The sequence below is a fragment of the Rattus norvegicus genome, chromosome 16 (assembly GCF_036323735.1).
Source record: "Rattus norvegicus strain BN/NHsdMcwi chromosome 16, GRCr8, whole genome shotgun sequence".
Taxonomy (NCBI): domain Eukaryota; kingdom Metazoa; phylum Chordata; class Mammalia; order Rodentia; family Muridae; genus Rattus; species Rattus norvegicus.
The window spans coordinates 19,183,161-19,201,521 of record NC_086034.1 but is presented as its reverse complement, the minus strand read 5'-3'; the positions used below and the strand labels follow the sequence as shown (position 1 = coordinate 19,201,521).

The 18,361-nt window shown below is 51.5% G+C and overlaps 1 protein-coding gene across 10 annotated transcripts in view; it reads left to right on the top strand.

Annotated features, from left to right (window-relative positions):
- Sugp2 (SURP and G patch domain containing 2) overlaps window positions 1-7,612 on the top strand; it is a 31,455-nt gene extending 23,843 nt beyond the window's left edge. For 4 of the 10 annotated variants that reach the window (XR_010058302.1, XR_010058298.1, XR_010058301.1 and 1 more), the window contains 5 exons: window positions 1,089-1,150; window positions 1,824-1,960; window positions 2,571-2,691; window positions 3,308-3,394; window positions 4,937-7,612. Coding sequence is in view for 5 of the 10 variants with exons in the window: in XM_063275506.1 (XP_063131576.1) it covers window positions 1,089-1,150; window positions 1,824-1,960; window positions 2,571-2,691 (320 nt within the window). In the remaining 5 variants the exon portion in view is untranslated. Of the gene's footprint in view, window positions 1-1,088; window positions 1,151-1,823; window positions 1,961-2,570; window positions 2,692-3,307 lie in introns of all 10 variants that reach the window. The other 6 variants (XM_063275506.1, XM_063275503.1, XM_063275504.1 and 3 more) reach the window with 4 other exon arrangements.
- Window positions 7,613-18,361: the final 10,749 nt, after the last annotated feature.

The window sequence follows — 18,361 nt, the reverse complement described above, 5'->3', positions numbered from 1 at the left end:
ATCCCATAGTCGTCTATGAGAGACATATTCAGTGGCCATTCTGGCTGTGCCAGCCACAGTCAGTCACTCTACCTCCTGCTAACACCTGCTGGCCTTGTGTGTGCAGATTGTCCCAAGTGCCTGGCACAGTACTCAGGGTTCTCTGCTCTTGGGATTTAGGATTTGAGTGAGTTTTTGGGTTTTGTGGTGGTTTTCTTTGAGACAGAATATATGTGTTTAGCCTGTGTTGGCCTCATATGGTAATCTTCCTGGCCAGCTCCCACAGGGTGAAACTGCAGGTTTGCCACCACAACCAGGTTCTCCTTGGTTCACAGTGCTGGCAGGGGAGCCAGGCAGGCCAGTGCTATATGGGCCCTGGGCCTGTGCTTTGGTATTTTTAGCCATTGTACACTGCACTCTATGGTGTTAGCATGAGACCTGTCCAGTAAGGGGGCCTCCTTCCTTCCAAGGAGCTCTGTCACCACTAGGTTGTGGTAGAAGTTCAGCCTGCAATTTCCTACCCTTGACCTTGAGGCACACAGGGTTTCTCCCCATACCTATAGTGAAGCTGGGAAGATAGTAACCATTGGACCTTATGGGCTCTGTAAAACTGTCACTTTATAGTCAGAGATGTCCATTTGCCACACTCCTTAGGGCCCCACTGTGACTCTTGTGTCTGTCCTATATCTTGGCAGATGAACCATACTTCTATCTTACCTTAGCTACCTTGGTGCTTTGCACATCCATGAGTCAGGCCAGCTCTGTTCTCAAGTTGGACAATTAGGGGGCACAGTGCTGCCATGGCCTGCCTACAGTAGGAGAGTGTCCCTGTAGCCGTGGAGAACAGCCCAAACCGCAGGCCTCTATGAGGGCCAGCACTCTGGGGTTGAGTGGTGCCCTTGGCCCTGACAGTGCTGCTGCTTCATCCCAGCCATTCAGTCAGGTTAGGAGAGCTGGAGACGGGATGGGAGCCAGCAGCAGCCACGTAGTGCAGGCAGCAGGCAGCAGGCAGCAGGCAGGCTTGTCTTCACCAGGCAGCATGTCTGTCTACCTCTACTGGCATGGGGCAAGTGTCCACTGGGAACAGGTCTTTCCCTTTTGTCTTACAGTTCACGAACCAGTTCGAATTGCCTACGACAGGCCTCGGGGTCGTCCCATAGCCAAAAAGAAGGTGTGTGTGACTACATTGTGATACTTCTGTACCCCTGAAGGTTTGGGATCAGAATGGTTGACTTCCTGCTCATGCTGAGGCTTCAGGCACTTGGCAGAGCTGGGTGTGGAGCATGTGCCTGTGTCCGGGTGCTCAGAAGGCTGGGTAGGATGATTACTGCTGCACAGGAGCTCCAGGGTGGCCCAGACATCACAGCAAGCCCCAACCCCGAGACAGCAGCCAGGCACAGTCATGCCTGTTAGCACTCGCTGCCTTCAGGAGGCTGGGCTGGAAGGTCTGAGGTCTGAAGCCAGCCTGGGCTGGAGAGTGGGATTGCAGTCAACCCTACAATATAAACTATGCAGTGCACAGGAGAGCAGTCCACTCAGAAGAGGCTGGCTGCCAGAGGGCCATTCATCCTTAGAGCTCTCTTGTTCAGTCATTTCTGCTTTGGCCTGGGCCCTGCCATCCTCACAGGGTTTCCCTCATAGTCTCAGTACAGGGCAGCAGTATGCCGACCCACAGCCACTTACCAGTTCTAACCCTGGGGTAAGTAAGGAACCTGGCCTCAAGAAGCCCCCCAGCAGGGGTGTCACAGGGGAGCCGGAGGGAAGTAGAGCTCACCTCTCCACTACTTGTAGATCCAATGTACACTGCAGCAGACTGCTCTATCGACCCACCTCTCTCTCCTCAGAAACCCAAGGACCTGGAGTTTTCCCAGCAGAAACTGACAGACAAGAACGTGGGCTTCCAGATGCTGCAGAAGATGGGCTGGAAGGAAGGCCACGGCCTGGGCTCCCTTGGGAAGGGCATCCGAGAGCCCGTCAGCGTGTATGACATGGCTAGGGAGTCCTTGGGTGCCTTGGGCTGGGGCTAGACCAGAGTACACAGCCAGGTCATTTCTTTACTAGCTGTTCACTCAGACACACAGGGCGGCCAGCTCCTTCCTGTATAGACCACTGACAGCAACATTTAGTAATGGCACAGGTGTTGCTGGAAGCCATTACAGGCTGCAAGACACAAATCCTCAGCCCCTGATCATATGTCTAGAGGGTGTGTCCCTCAGCACCGACACACCCTGGATGAGGTGGCCTGTTGTGATCAGGCTGCAGACCTACAGAGGGCTCTAGTTAGGCCTAACTGGATCTTACCTGTGATCCTGGAAGGCTGGGGCAGGGATATTGTGAGATCTAGGCCAACTTGGGCTACATAAAAGACTGTCTCAAGCACAAAAGACCATGTTCCCAGGAGCTAGTGGCTTCCTTGTCTTGTTTAATTTTTGTTGTGCTAGGGAGAGAACTCTGGGTCTCACCACATGGCAAGTATTCATTGAACCGTACCCCAGCCCTCTGACTATTTCCTCCCTGAATATCTGTCCCATGTCCCTGTGCACCCTAGTTGACTCCTGATCCTAGCTCTGACTGTCACCTCTGCTCTGCAGGGGGACTCTCTCAGAAGGAGAGGGCCTGGGAGCTGATGGACCTGAGCAGAAAGAAGACACCTTTGACGTCTTCCGCCAGCGCATGATGCAAATGTACAGACACAAACGGGCCAGCAAATAGGTGCGTCCCAGGGCCTAGACCAGAGATCCGAGTGAGGCAGGGGCCTTCCTGCTGTGTGCCCTCTTCCTGTCCAGACATGCAAAGGAGGAAGCTCCCCAACAAAATGGCAGCTCTCTGGCTTCAGCCTTCCTTCCCATCATCCCTCCTGTGCCTCTGCTTGGCTTTGATCATGCATGCTGTCATGGGAGCAGGCCACCCTTGGCCATGCCTGTTCCTCCTCCAGGTTTCTCTCAAAGATGACAGTCCCTTGCAGGGGTCAAACAATTAGGACAGACCTGATTAGTCACTACACTCCTTCCTGAGGGCCTCAAGTGCTATTTTGTGAAGGGTCTACAGGCCTCATCCTTCCCACTCTTGGTTCTTTTTTTTATTTTAACTTTTACTGTGTGTATGTGTATAAGTAGGTGTGTTGAGGTGCCCACAAGAAGGGCAGAGGACAACTTGTGGGTTAGTTCTTCCACCATGTGGGACTCTGGAATTGAACTCAAGTCCTAGGGCTTGGTAGCAAGTACCCTTACCCATTGATCCCTATCGCCGGCCCTCATTCTTGGTTCTTGACCTTCTCTCCCATCATGCTCTATACACAGTTCTGAACAGCCATTCTCTTCTTAACTAGATCAGAGCCACTGGCGACAGAGATAAGCCTCGAAGCAGCCTTGCCCTTCCCGCCACCCTGCCCCGGACGCCTGCAACCTGAGCCTCGGTGTGTACTCGGTCAGCTCCACATCCCTAGGTCAGGTTCCACCAGGCCTTGCCACTCTGCACAGTGCAGCGGCCACTCAGGCACCCTTGTCTGTCCTGCTTCTGACTCTGTCTTTCATCTTATTCCTCTTTGTAGGGTGGTTCCTCGGCCTTGGTGCCAGGGCCTGGCTCCTCTCTCAGGTCTCCACACAGCCCTGCCTTCCAGAGCCCTGTGCTGCTGTCTTCAGAGCTTATCTGGAAACAGACAGGCTCCAGTGAGCGGGAGCACTGTGGAGTCTTGCTTTAGAGCAATGGTGTCTGAGAGTTTTGCAGGCTGGGGCAGAGGATCTAGGTCTAGTTAAAGTCCTGCCTGGCTGTGTAGCAGGGCTCTGTCTTGAGAGACTTCTCAAAATCTTAGCCCTAATTAATATAGTTGGTGGTTAGAATATGCCTGTTTCTGTCTCTGGAAGTGTGTTCTGAGGAAAACGCCAGTCCTTGCACCTCCAGCCTCTACAGTGTGTGGCTCCTGCAGGCGTGTGTTTGATGCTGCAACACAGTCTCCATGTACAGTGTCTTTCTGAAGCCTCTGGAAGGACGGCGCGGCCCAGCAGCAATGGATGTCTGTATCGGAGCCCAACTCCACCTATGCCTGATGCCCCCATTTGGTACAGATACTCTTGCTGCGCCCCAGCCTCCCTGCCACAGTGCTGGGCTTTTGAAATCAGTCCGTGGAAGTCTGGAAAGGCTGATGTCAGGGCTGAGGACATGGTGGTCAGGTGTCAACCATAAGTGCAGCTGGAGGATCTTGCTGTAGTGACATTCAACACTCACAGGCCGTGCGCTTAGCTCTACCTTCTGTTTCCCAGTGTGCTCTTCTTCACAGCTACTGCCGCCCACGCCTACCTCGCTCTCTTCTGTTGTCTTGGCAACTCACAGGTCTTTGTAGCTATGGAGATGCTGCACTGCCAATGGGTCTCAGTCTGACCCTTGAACACTGTAATCTGCAGGGTGGGAGGTGACAGGTCAGGGACCCCAGGCTGCGGCTTCATCTTCAGGTCTTTGATTTCACTTTCAAGCAGCTTCCATGTTGGCTGTGGGTTGGAATGGGGCCCTCGTTCGTGGTGGGCTCTTAGGAGGAGTTCCCATCCATAAGTGGAGCACGCATACCTGGGCATGCTGCTCCATCTACATCTCCAGCTTCTCTCCAGACATCTGCATTTGTGCTGGTCCATTGGTCTTCAAGATGATTGAGTAATTGTGGGTAGATGATCCTGGTGCCAAGTCTCTGTCACTCTGGGAGTTGAGACTGTTGGGCTGCCTCCCAAGTTGAGAATGACGTTCTTGGGCTCTTTTCTGGAGGTAGGATGGGTGGTGTGGGAGAGAGCTCATAGCTCAGGCCCATCAGTGTGAGCCGCCGTGACCCTCCTCACACACCCTGCTGCCCTGGCCCTTCTGGGTCACCTTGCTCTCCAGCCAAGCTACTCTGGGGGCAGGGCTGTAGAGGACACCTGATGCACATTTGTGTGACCTTGTCCCTGTCACAGTGTTTGTCCTGTCATTCTAGTTCCAGGGTCACATCCACTAGGACCATGGATTCCAAAAGTTGTGCTGGCCTGACCTGGCCTGGCCTGGCCTGGCTCCGGTGTGCTCCTGTCCCTGGATGTGCGTCGTGCAAGTTGATTGTGTACCTGGTAAAAGCTAGAACACACGTGTGATGTCACCACTTGGACGTAGCTGTATTGTAAGGATCTAAGAAGTCATGGTGTTCGATGTTGAGTGCTTGGAATAAATGAAGAGCAGTCCTGCTGCCCGGCTACCCTGCTGCAGTCACTGAGGCCTCCGTGGGGGTGCAGGCATGAGGACTTTGAGGCCAGCCTGGGTTATATCATACTCTGTATTGAAGAAGAGAAAATAAGTTGGATAGGGTAGCTCAGGCCTGTAATCTTAGCACTGGGGAGATTGAGGCAGGAGGATTGCTTTCAGTTCCAGGATACCCTGAGCTACAGAGTAAAGCTGTCTCAAACATGTGAGTCCTGTGAGGAGGACATGAAAGGTGGCAGTGCATACCTAGGCCTGATGGGTCTGATGGCCAGGAATGGGGACTTGAGCCCTGATGAGCAGTGTCCCTGGGTCCAGCAATAGTCCCCAGAGTCCAGCCCTGACCACAGAGATAGCAGTTCATCAACCCAGACCCAATGACAAGTGTCTAGCTCTCATGAGTCTCCCAGGTCTGATGACAGTGTCACCAGTCCCCAAAATAGAGGTCTTCCAGGACCAATAACACCATACCCTGACTTCGACAGATGTCTCCCAAGCCTAATGGTAGGTTGTTCCCTATGTGTGACGATGGAGTGGCCCAGGCCCACTGTATTTTGCAAGCCTCTAATAGATTTGTCCAGGTGCCTTCTGTGACCCAGGCTGGTCTTGAATTTAATATCTTCTGCCTCATCTTCTGGAGTTCTGGGATCATCACCAGATAGTCTGTCACCAGATAGTCTCTGAGAGAATGGCTGTCGATGGCTTACCTGCCTTGTCCCTACCTGGGGCAAGAGCACTGAGTAGTGGGGCCTCAGACATGATTTTGTTCTCGAAGGATCCCTTGCCTCTGGTTTTCCTACAGATACTTCCCTATCCCTAAGCAGGAGCGTGAGGAGACCAGGCTGGACATAGTTCACAGGGCAGTTGATGCCACACTCAGGAAAAACCCTGGGGTGGCCTAGAAACCAACAGTACAGGGCCCTTCAGAAGTTGCACCTCTTCTGCTTCATCCTAGAGGAATTCTGACCATGATGGTGGCCAGCCAAGCCCTGCCACCTGGCACCCTGTCTCCTGTTTCTCCTCACCACAGCCATTGTAGGCGCCATGTGGGCGAACACAGGGCAGAGTCTCCAGCCACAATGGGGTGGAGGATCCCATTCAGGCTTTGGCCTCTGTCCTCAGTTTCCTTTGACAGACCGTAAAGAGCCATCAGAAGGTAAAATGTCCTCGGTGTCTTAGGGTTTCTATTGCTGTGATAAAACACCATGAACAAAAAGCAATTGGGGAGGAAAGACCTACACTCCCATATCACTGATCATCATCACGCCATCAGGACAGGAACTTGCCACAGGGCAGAAAACTGGAGCCAGCAGCTGAAGCAGAGGCCATGGAGAAGTGCTAGTTTGCTCCATATTGATTACTCAGCCTGCTTCCTTATAGAACCCAGGACCACAGCCCAGGAATGGCCCTCCCTCCCAATCATAAGAAAATGGCCCTCCAGGCTTGCTTACAGCCCAGTCTTACAGAGACATTTCTCTCCATTGACATGGCCCCAGCCTGTGTCAAGTTAACAAGACTATCCAGAACACCCTTTGAATTTAGGGCTGTGTGGCCATTAAATGTGTCTCATACAGGAGATTGTTCCCCTCACTCAGCTTCCATGGTTCAGGGAGGCTGAGGATGTATATATAAGCAACAGACTGAAACATTAAAAACAAAACCCAGAGAGCAAGCTGTGTATAGTGACCACACATGGTCATGACTGCTTGGGACACTGAAGCAGGAGGGTCACTTAACGTAGAAATTGTGAACCCTACATGGAGGCCCCCACTCAGCACAAGCCAGATGCATGCAGAATAGAGCACAGAGGACCCTTCTCCTACATCTGCAAAGTAAAATGACAGGCACATATGAGCCCCAGCAACACGAGACAGCCAGGAGTTCCTGAGTATTTCCTTAATGCATGGAGCAGAACAGAAGCCTGTCCCCTTCCAGGGTGTTCTGCATACATAGCTTCAGAGAAAACAGGTTTGAGACAGTTGGAGTTGGAATTATGATTCATATTTCACAGCCTTTTTGTTAAAATTTTTAACAACAAAATTACTTATTGGGATTAATGATATGGCTCAGTAACTAAGAGCACTGGGCCTTCCAGAGACTGGGGTTCAGTTTCCAACACCTACATGGCACCTTGCACCCTCTGTAACTCTAGTTCCAAGAGACCTGTCACCTTCTGGCCTCAGGCACTGCGTGCACACTGTACAGTTATACATGCAGGCAAAACACCCATACACATGAAATAAATATCTTTAAGTTAAAAATTGGTGGGCTGGAGTGATGGCTGCTTTTCCAGAGGTCCTGAGTTCAAATCCCAGCAGCCACATGGTGGCTCACAACCATCTGTAATGGGATCTGATGCCCTCTTCTAGTGTGTCTGAAGACAAGAACAGCGTACTCGTGCTAAATAAATCTTTAAAACAAATTTTGGTGTGGGTATGTATGTGTGGTGAACAAATGTGGCTGTATATGCCATCGACCTGTGAGAAGGATGGGGAGTCAGTTCTCTCCAACCATGTGGGACAGAGTTTACACTCAGGTTATCAAGCTTAGCAAGTGCCTTTAGTCACTCAGCTACTCCACTGGCCCACCATTTAAAATACTGTTTTGTTTTTTTTTATATGTTTAATTTTATATATGGGTGTTTTGCCTACATGTATGTCTATACCACATGCATGCCTGGTACCTGCAGAGGCTAGAACAGGGCATCAGATCTCCTGAGACCATAGTTACAGGTGGTTGTGAGTCACCACTAATTTCTGGGAGTCAAATCCTGATCTTTTGGAAGAGTGGCCAGGGCTCTTAACCACTGAGTTCCTTAGAATATTCTTGTGTTTGTGTTTTTTGGTATTCTTGAGCCTGAGTGTGTAGTTCTGGTTGTCCTAGAACTCTCTATGTAGGCCAGAGTGGCCTTGAAGTCACAGAGATCTGCTCACCTCTGTCTCACAAGCACTGGTATTGAAGGCATGAACCATCATGCTCAACCCATTAAAATATTTTTTAAAGAAGTATTTTATGTATATGAGCACACTGTAGCTGTCTTCAGACACACCAGAAGAGGGCATCAGATCCCATTACAGATGGTTGTGAGCCACCATGTGGTTGCTGGGAATTGAACTCAGGACCTCTGGAAGAGCAGTCAGTCAGTGCTCTTAACCACTGAGCCATCTCTCCAGCCCACCCCTTAAGATACTCTTAAGGGAAACATTTACATATTGGGGCTGAGCAAGTGTCGCTTTTTTTTTCCCCCCCGGAGCTGGGGACTGAACCCAAGGCCTTGCGCTTGCTAGGCAAGCGCTCTACCACTGAGCTAAATCCCCAACTCCCTCTCTAGACTCTTAGTTTAGTTTTTTAGACAGTTTCACTACACCAAGCCACTGGCCTGGAAGTCTCTGTGTGTATCAGGCTAGCATCAAATTCATAGAAATCCATCTGCCTCTGCCTCCTAAGTGCTGGGATTAAACATGCACCTCAGCATACATCGTAGAATAACTTGAAAGTATACATACATACACAAATTGTCATGAAACACACCTCTCACATCCATTCGGCCCTGGCAATGAATCCCAGAGTTAAGGGTCACCCTGCCCCAATGTCTAGCTCTCTATCCCACCCATAGCCCTCTACTACCTGAAGTGGGGCTTCGGGCAGAGAGAAAGGGGATGCAGGCTCAACCCACTTCTTTTTTTTTTTTTTTTTTTTTTTCTTTTTTTCGGAGCTGGGGACCGAACCCAGGGCCTTGCACTTGCTAGGCAAGCGCTCTACCACTGAGCTAAATCCCCAACCCCTCGATCCACTTCTTAAAGTCCATACAGTCCTGCACTGACATTACTGGCCTGTGGTCCAGGAGCCACTGACCGACCTGCAGGAACTTGAGCCCCTGGTGGAGTAGCAGTGGCCACACAGCTGGTGGCCAGTGGAGGGGCTGCCCACAGTTACAGAGTAAGCAGGGATGGGCTGCTGCTCACTGCTGCCCCTAACTTCCACCTTCAGGGCCCAGACTCGGGAGCAGGGGCCATCGGCCTGACAGGTGTCCACATTTCACAGGCAGGGAAACAGATCTAAGAAGAGCTGAGTTGCTCAATTCTTCAGAGCACATTTCCCTGTTTGGTCTTGACAGCAGGCGGCCATGCTTCCTACTCAGTGGAGGTTTACATCCTGGCCCAGAGGTCAGGAACCTCCTGGTTCTGTATGTGAAGTGTGGACAGGGAAGGTCCCCATACTCCAATCACTTTGCCTAGGCTGACTTTCCACCCATTCTCCTAGCAAACCCAGTTCCAGTCTTCCTTTCACTGATAAGAAAACAGAAGCTGTCTCTCTGGAACCCAGGCTGGCCTAGAACCTGTGATCCTCTTGCTTCAGCCTCCTAAACACTGGAGTGACACGTGTACATCAGCCCATCTCACATATTAACATTGTATGTACAGTGAAAGTGGGTGTGAACACCTTCAATCTTAGTGTCTGGATCCAATTTAAGTAACATACTGAGATGTTGTCCAAAAAAAGGGGAGGGGTTATAAGGAGAGGAGAAAAGGCCCACACAAGTTACTTTCTGGAGCTCACCTCATTTGGTCTGTAGGATATGCTGGTTTGCTCCTTGACAGATGAAGCCTAAACAGGAGTCTGGGCGAACAAGGCTGATATACTTAGTCTTGGCATGGTTTTGACAAAGGACCTCTCACCACAAGAGTCCCTGGGGCAATTAAAGCATCCAAGCTCTGAGACTAGGCCTCTGAATGGGGCCTCCGATCAGGGCCTAGAGCCCAGGATCTCTCACATACTAGGCAAGTGCTATTCACAGAGGCCCCTTGGCTTATCTTAGAGGCTCCTGCATGTACAACCTTGAACCCCAACCCTGCCACCTCTGGGGCACCACCACACCCAGTTTACCAGAAAAGCTTTCAATAACCTGTGTACCCTCTTGATCCTTGTGTGGGAAGTATGGGTGCTGTCCACTCCCCAGCCTGGACCATGTGGGAAGGAGAGTGCCTGCACAGTTCCAAACGGAGCCAAGGAAGAAGGAAAACAGGAAGTGTGAAAATGGCAGGCTGACATATGCTGAGGGAGCTGTAACCACGAGCTTTGTTTGGGAAGCAGCTGTGGTACAGTGAGAGAAAAGCCTCCAATTTGAACCAAACAGTGCCTTCCTGTGCCAGTGTGTTAAAGACAGATACGCTTTCACTCACTATGTGTTTAAGGAACACACTGTTTCCCGCCCCACTTATGAGACCACAATGAAATTAGAAGCTGCAGGGTTTATTTAAAGGATGCCTCTACAAGGAGTAGGAGAGTGAGAGAAAAGACCCTGAGGTCTGGAAGGAGGACCCGGAGCTTGGCAGGTAAAGGGAACAGCTCGTGCAGAGGTCTTGTGATGAAAATAACCGTGGCTGTCAGGAGCGTGAATCCCTTCCCACTACACCTGAGAGTTTTTTTAAAGATTTATTTGTGTCTATGTGTGGGAGTGAGTGCAGTTCCCAAGGAGACCAGAAGAGGGCATTGAATCCCCTGGAGCTAGAGTTGCAGGTGCCTGTGAGTCCCCATGTAGTCCTCCACTAGAGTCTCCAACCCCAGAAAAACTGAAAAACATTTGACCATGAATTGTTCCCCCACAGATTTGCAGGTTGATCACGTGTCCCTCCGTGGATGGTGTTTTCAAAAGGGTCTGGAAATGAGAGTGGGCGCATCTTCCAAATGGGACCACAGAGGGTCTTCAGGGACAGAAGTGAATGGCGCAAGAGCTTTGTGTTCTTGGGGGATGGGGGGATGAGAATATAACAGAAGCCCAACCTGGGTCAGGCTTTTTCAAGTGTCTGTGGCAGGGAGCAGGGGTGCCCCATAAAGAGGGGGTCACATCCTCTAGAGTTAAGTTATAAGTGACTTGGTTGCTTGGGAACCAAGCTCTAGTTCTCTACAAGAGCAGCAGGTACTCTGAGCCACTGGATGCTTCCAGATCCCAGGCTGTAGTTTTTGTGTGTGTTTAGAAGGCTCCGAGTGGCGATGGCACACACCTGTATTCCCAGCACTCAGGAGGTAGAGGCAGATGGATCTCTGAGTTTGAGGCCAGCCTGGTCTACAGAGTGAGTTCCAGGACATCCAAGGCTGCACAGAGAAACCCTGTCTCAAAACAACAAAGCCACACTCAGGTCCCCTTTGTAACTTAGGTGCAGTGCTGCATAGAACCTGTAGGTCCGAGGCTTTAAGCCCTCTCTAGAGGCCGAGGGCAGTGGTTCTCAACCTTTCTATGCTGCCACCCTTTAATATAATTCTCCATATTGTGGTGACACCCAAGCGTAAAAACTATTTCATTACTACTATGTATAACTTTGCTACTGTTGTGAATCTTGTGAACGTGTGTAGTTCCCTGTGGTGTTTTAGAGGGCGGTGAAGCACAGATTGAGAACCACTGGCCTAGAACACGCCAGAGCTGATGTACAGTTGCCACACAAACTCCCAGGACAGGGTCTCTCTCAGTTGGTGCTGTGCCCGCTCTCAGCAGTGGTGGCCTCTGGAGAGCCCATGATTTCCTCGGACCAGTGACTCTCATCCTTGCCACTCTGTGGAAAGACTTGAAAACCACGGGTGAGGGATGAAGATACACTCACTGCTCGTGTGAGTGAGGGCAATCCCCTTTCTGGAATGTTCAGACAGACATGTTCTCTGCTGGCTGTGATTGACATGCCATGAGCTCAGCGCTTTACAGAGAGACCCCCCCGTCTCTGATCTTGAGGTTCTAGAAAAGGAAAGGAGGGGAGGCCTGAGTTGTGGCAAAGAGAACAAGGAACTGAACGAACACTGGAAGAATGAACTAGTGAGCGAGTGAGTAGATGACTGAAGGAATTGGTGAAGAACACATGAGTGAGTGAATGGTTGTGCGAATTAGAGCACGTGTGGCCTTGGGGTCTCATGGCTGTGAAGAGGCACTGACCAAATGCTGCCCTAGCATTCTCCAGCCTGGGTTCCATCTCCCCATTCTTCTGCCTTCACCCTGTGACCTGAGGATCATTTCCTAAGGACAGCTCAGTGGATATAAGTGTGTGCAGGGGAGGTAGGGGTCTAGGCAAGGGTCACTGGGTCCCAGGTAGTACCTAGTTTATCCAGAACAAGCCCCCAACACCATCTCCCAAATGAGCCAGAAACAGCCAGGACTTGCTAACACAAAAGTACAACGGTCACGGGGCTGGGGATTTAGCTCAGTGGTAGAGCGCTTACCTAGGAAGCGCAAGGCCCTGGGTTCGGTCCCCAGCTCCGAAAAAAAGAACCAAAAAAAAAAAAAAAAAAAGTACAACGGTCACCTCAAAGGGGAAAAGAGTTTGTCCAAGGCCCGGGAACACAAATTCAGGTTATCCTGCTCCAGTGTGGTAACAGTTTTGAAGTATTTATAGTAACAGGACAAAGAAATCATTAATCAAGATGCTTTTCAAATGCATCGTTGGCCCACAGGGAGGTGGGTCACAGCAGAGTGAGGATCTCAGCTACAGGCCTGATGCTTGCTAACCGGTGTAGCCTTTAATGGGTGGGACTTGTGATCTGCTAACTTAATCCATACCAAAAGGTTCCCCTGACAGTTAATAAAGACATTAGAATGAACACAGACGTGGCCAATGATTGGCTCATAAGGAACTAAACACAGCCAAGGTAAACTGCAATTAGGCACTGGGCCTGCAGCACTACAGGTCTTCACAGCCACTGAAAGTTCGTCAGGGTGTCAGTCTTTCAGATGGCTTTATGTAGGGTGCAACCTCTTTCCAGAACCTTCCATCTCAGATTCCAGCCCATGTCCTCCCTATTGAACCCATGTCACCATAACTCCACAGGCCCCCACCTGTCCCAGGTCTGTCCTCTAGGCTGTCTGAGGGAGCTTTGCTGAGTCAGCAAAACTGCAAGGCTAGGAGGAATCAATTGGGTGTGGTTGCCACCCTCCCTCTGGAAGCTCTGACCCAGCGTTCCAGGGAAAAGGCCATGTTGGCACAGTGGGCACAGGACGCGAGCACCTTGTCCCCTTGGATGCTCCTGAGAAAGGAATCAGCTGGGCTGTGAGTGCAGCCTAGTTCCTGGCCTTACTCCAACTGGCCCATCCCCCAAACCTCCCAGATCAGGCCTCAGTAAATCCCATCCTCCCTAACTGCTCCCTCAGCCTCTAGAACATTCTTCCACTTGACCAGCTTTCCACGCCTGCCCCTAAGCGAGTCATCTCCCTCCACAGATATTGCCAGCTCGTGCTTGGCATCCCTGACAGCATCAGTCACTTCCAGTACACTTCTTCCTGCAGCAGCTGTGAGGAACATTCTAGAGCTTTCAAACTCACCTTAGTCACTGTTCTGTGGCTGTGATGGGACACCATGACCAAGGCAACTTATAAAAGAAAGGACTTAGGGGGGGGCTGGAGAGATGGCTCAGTGGTTAAGAGCACTGGCTGCTCTTCCAGAGCCTGAGTTCAATTCCCAGCAACCACATGGTGGCTCACAGCCATCTGTGATGAGATCCGATGCCCTCTTCTGGTGTGTCTGAAGACAGCGACAATGTACTCCTATAAATAAAATAAATGAATCGAAGAAGAAGGAGGAGGAGGAGGAGGAGAAGGAGAAGAAGAAGGAGGAGGAGGAGGAGGAGGAGGAGGAAGAGGAGGAGGAGGAGGAGGAGGAGGAGGAGGAGGAGGAGGAGGAGAAGAAGAAGAAGAAGGAGGAGGAGGAGGAGGAGGAGGAGGAAGAGGAGGAGAAGGAGGAGGAGAAGGAAAAAGGAGGAGGAGGAAGAAAGAAAGAAAGAGAAAGAAAGAAAGAGAAAGAAAGAAAGAAAGAAAGAAAGAAAGAAAGAAAGAAAGAAAGAAAGAATTTAATGTGGTTTACAGTCCTGACTTAGTCCTGAGGCAAGTCTTCAGTCATCACAGTGAGGAGCATGGTGGCAGCAGGCAGGCATGGCACTGGAGCAGTGGCTAAGGGTTGACATCTGACTCTCTTACTGCCAAGTTGTAGTCAGGGATTGGGGAGACAGAGCCTGGCCTGGGCTTTTGAAACCCCAAAGTCCACTGTAATAATTTTTGGGGGGGAGGTTGTACACCCTCCCTTGTTCTCAAATACCATTGGCTGTTTCTACACACACTCTAGGCCATTTTAGCCCCAATAAAGACACAGAGACCTGATATTTTATTAACAAGATGCAAGTCTAAGTTGGGCAAGCTCTGAGCTCTTCTAATCCTCTAGGTCTGCCTATTTCCCGGCCACTTGGTCCTCTACCATCAATCTGAGTCTCACCTTGGCTTACTCTATCCGTGTGTGACTTCATGGAGACTCCCTTGGAAACCTGCTCATAGCAACTCCTCATGGTCTCTCCACACCTTCCTTTCTGTTCCTCTCTCCTTCCCCTCTCCCTCCTCTCCTTCCCCTCTCCCTCCTCTCCTTCCCCTCTCCCTCCTCTCCTTCCCCTCTCTCTCCTCTCCTTCCCCTCTCCCTCCTCCCCTTCCCCTCTCCCTCCTCCCCTCCCTCCTCCCCCTTCCCCTCCCTCCTCCCCTTCCCCTCTCCCTCCTCCCCCTCCTTCCTCCCCCTCTGCTCTCCCTCCTCCCCCTCTGCTCTCCCTCCTCCCCCTCTGCTCTCTGTCCTCCCCCTCCCCTTTCCTTCCTCCCCCTCCCCTTTAATTTTAGTCTATGTATGTTGATGTTCACCTGTATGTATTTCTGTGCTGCATCTGCATGCAGTGCCCATAGCATCCAGAAGAAGGCGTTGGAGTCCCCTGGGACTGAAGCTGCCAAGAGGGTGCTGGGGACTGAACTCAAGTTCTCTCGGAGAGCAGTGAATGCTCCTAACCGCTGAACTGTCTCTCCAGCCCTGAACTCCTCATTTCTGAGGTCTTCAGGATATGACAGAGAAGCTGGGCCCTAATCCCTTCTACCACAGCTCTAGCCTCTCTCAGAGCTCGAGACCTGGAGGTTCCCATGGTCCCTCTGCTGCTGTGCAAACCCACACCTCACTCCCAACCTGTTTCCCGAGCTGTAAGAGGCTGAGGCAGAAGCTCTACCCTACGGCAGGAGTCTGAGCTCATTCTTAGTTTTAGTGCGTGGACAGCAACTTACTCTTAATACTTTTCTGTTTGTTTGTCGGAATGTGACTTAGACCAGCCTCATCGACTGCCCTGCCTCTGAGCCACACCTCTGAGCCACCACACTTCTGAGCCCAGCCTCAAGGTCAACATTTATTCATTAATTCCTCAAGACAGGCTCTCCCCCAAGTAGCCCTGGATGGCCTGTAACGCCCTATACCTTAAGGTAGCACAGATCTGTTCTCCCGTGTCCCAAATGCAGGGATTAAAGGTCCCAGTTATTTAGATTTATGTATACACAAGGTTTCATGTAACAGGCTGACCTCGAACTTAGTAAGTACCCAAGGCTGGCCCTTGAACTCCTGATCCTCCTGCCCTGGTCTACTGGGTGCTGGGATGTGTTCACCCAGCACCCTACTTCTTCCCCCCCCCCCCGGAGCTGGGGACCGAACCCGGGGCCTTGCGCTTGCTAGGCAAGTGCTCTACCGCTGAGCTAAATCCCCAACCCCAGCACCCTACTTCTAAAACACCCCCACTAAGTAATCTGCCTGTCACCAAACCCAGGACTCCATGTGGAGCCCTCTTGGGAAGCTCTGAGGTTGAGAGAACAGACTCTCCAAACTCTAATCATACAGAGGAAGATTCAAGCCCAGACCCCTGGTAGTGTTGTGTATGTCTCCTTTGTGGGGCTTATTTTCCCCTTCCCTCAGTGACCCCCTTGCTGCAGCGCAGGGATTGACCCCTTGGACTGGGCTGTCCCTTTTACTCCCGGAAACAGGTGTCTTTCCTGCTACTGTGGCTGGGACTCAGTGATAAGACCCAAGGGTCCCTTGGATAGAGGAAGGCAGAGGGCAGGAAGAGGACTCCAGGGATGGGCTTCCTGTCAGCGCAGGAGGGAAGTGAACTCCAGAGCTCATCCCCAAAGAACAAAGCAGAGCTTCAGTCTTCCCGTCCTCTGCCAAGGCCCTGGGTTGCTCCATCCTCAGCTATGGAAATGGAACAAGAACAGAAGCTGGGTGTGGCAGGCTCAGTTGCTCATTCCACAGGGATGGTGGAGGCAGGGGGACCAGTTGACGGTTAGCCTAGCTACCAATTGAATTCACAGCCAGCTCGGGCTATATGAGACTCTGTCTCAAAACTGCTACTAGCCCTGGTGGTGGTGGCACACGCCTTTAATCCCAGGACTCAGGAGGCAGAGGCAGGAGGATCTCTGTGAGTTCAAGACAGCTGGGTTGCATGAGACCCTGTCTCCTCAAGAGACAAGAAGCATGTTCCTGAGGGCACACATTGTCCAGGTACCAGGGATTCTGAGCTTAGCACGGAAGGGAAGATGGGGGAGTCATCTTCTGCTCAGCCTCCTTCGATGGCTCATCCAGGGCCACCAGATCCACAGGGCCCTCAGTTACTCACTCTGTGCTAGAGGACTTTCTACCTCAGGACACACACACAGCACAGACACACACAGCACAGACACACACAGAGACACACACACAGCACAGACACACACAGCACAGACACACACAGCACAGACACACACAGCACAGACACACACAGCACAGACACACACAGAGACACACACACAGCACAGACACACACAGCACAGACACACACAGCACAGACACACACACAGCACAGACACACAGCACAGACACACACAGCACAGACACACACACAGCACAGACACACAGCACAGACACACACACAGACACACACAGCACAGACACACACAGCACAGACACACAGCACAGACACACAGCACAGACACACAGCACAGACACACACAGCACAGACACACAGACACACACACAGCACAGACACACACAGCACAGACACACACACAGCACAGACACACACAGCACAGACAGACACACAGCGCAGACACACACAGCACAGACACACACAGCACAGACACACACACAGCACAGACACACACACAGCACAGACACACACAGCACAGACACACACAGCACAGACAGACACACAGCACAGACACACACAGCACAGACACACACAGCACAGACAGACACACAGCGCAGACATACACAGCACAGACACACACACAGCACAGACACACACAGCACAGACACACACACAGCACAGACACACACAGCACAGACACACACAGCACAGACACACACAGCACAGACACACACAGCACAGACACACACACAGCACAGACACACACAGCACAGACAGACACACAGCGCAGACACACACAGCACAGACACACACAGCACAGACACACACACAGCACAGACACACACAGCACAGACACACACAGCACAGACAGACACAGCACAGACACACAGCACAGACACACACAGCACAGACACACACAGCACAGACATACACAGCACAGACACACACACAGCACAGACACACACAGCACAGACACACACACAGCACAGACACACACAGCACAGACACACACAGCACAGACACACACACAGCACAGACACACACACAGCACAGACACACAGCACAGACACACACACAGACACACACAGCACAGACACACACAGCACAGACACACACACAGCACAGACACACACAGCACAGACAGACACACAGCGCAGACACACACAGCACAGACACACACAGCACAGACACACACACAGCACAGACACACACAGCACAGACAGACACACAGCGCAGACACACACAGCACAGACACACACAGCACAGACACACACACAGCACAGACACACACACAGCACAGACACACACAGCACAGACACACACAGCACAGACACACACAGCACAGACACACACAGCACAGACACACACAGCACAGACATACACAGCACAGACACACACACAGCACAGACACACACAGCACAGACACACACACAGCACAGACACACACAGCACAGACACACACAGCACAGACACACACACAGCACAGACACACAGCACAGACACACACAGCACAGACACACACACAGCACAGACACACAGCACAGACACACACACAGACACACACAGCACAGACACACACAGCACAGACACACACACAGACACACAGCACAGACACACAGCACAGACACACACAGCACAGACACACAGACACACACACAGCACAGACACACACAGCACAGACACACACACAGCACAGACACACACAGCACAGACAGACACACAGCGC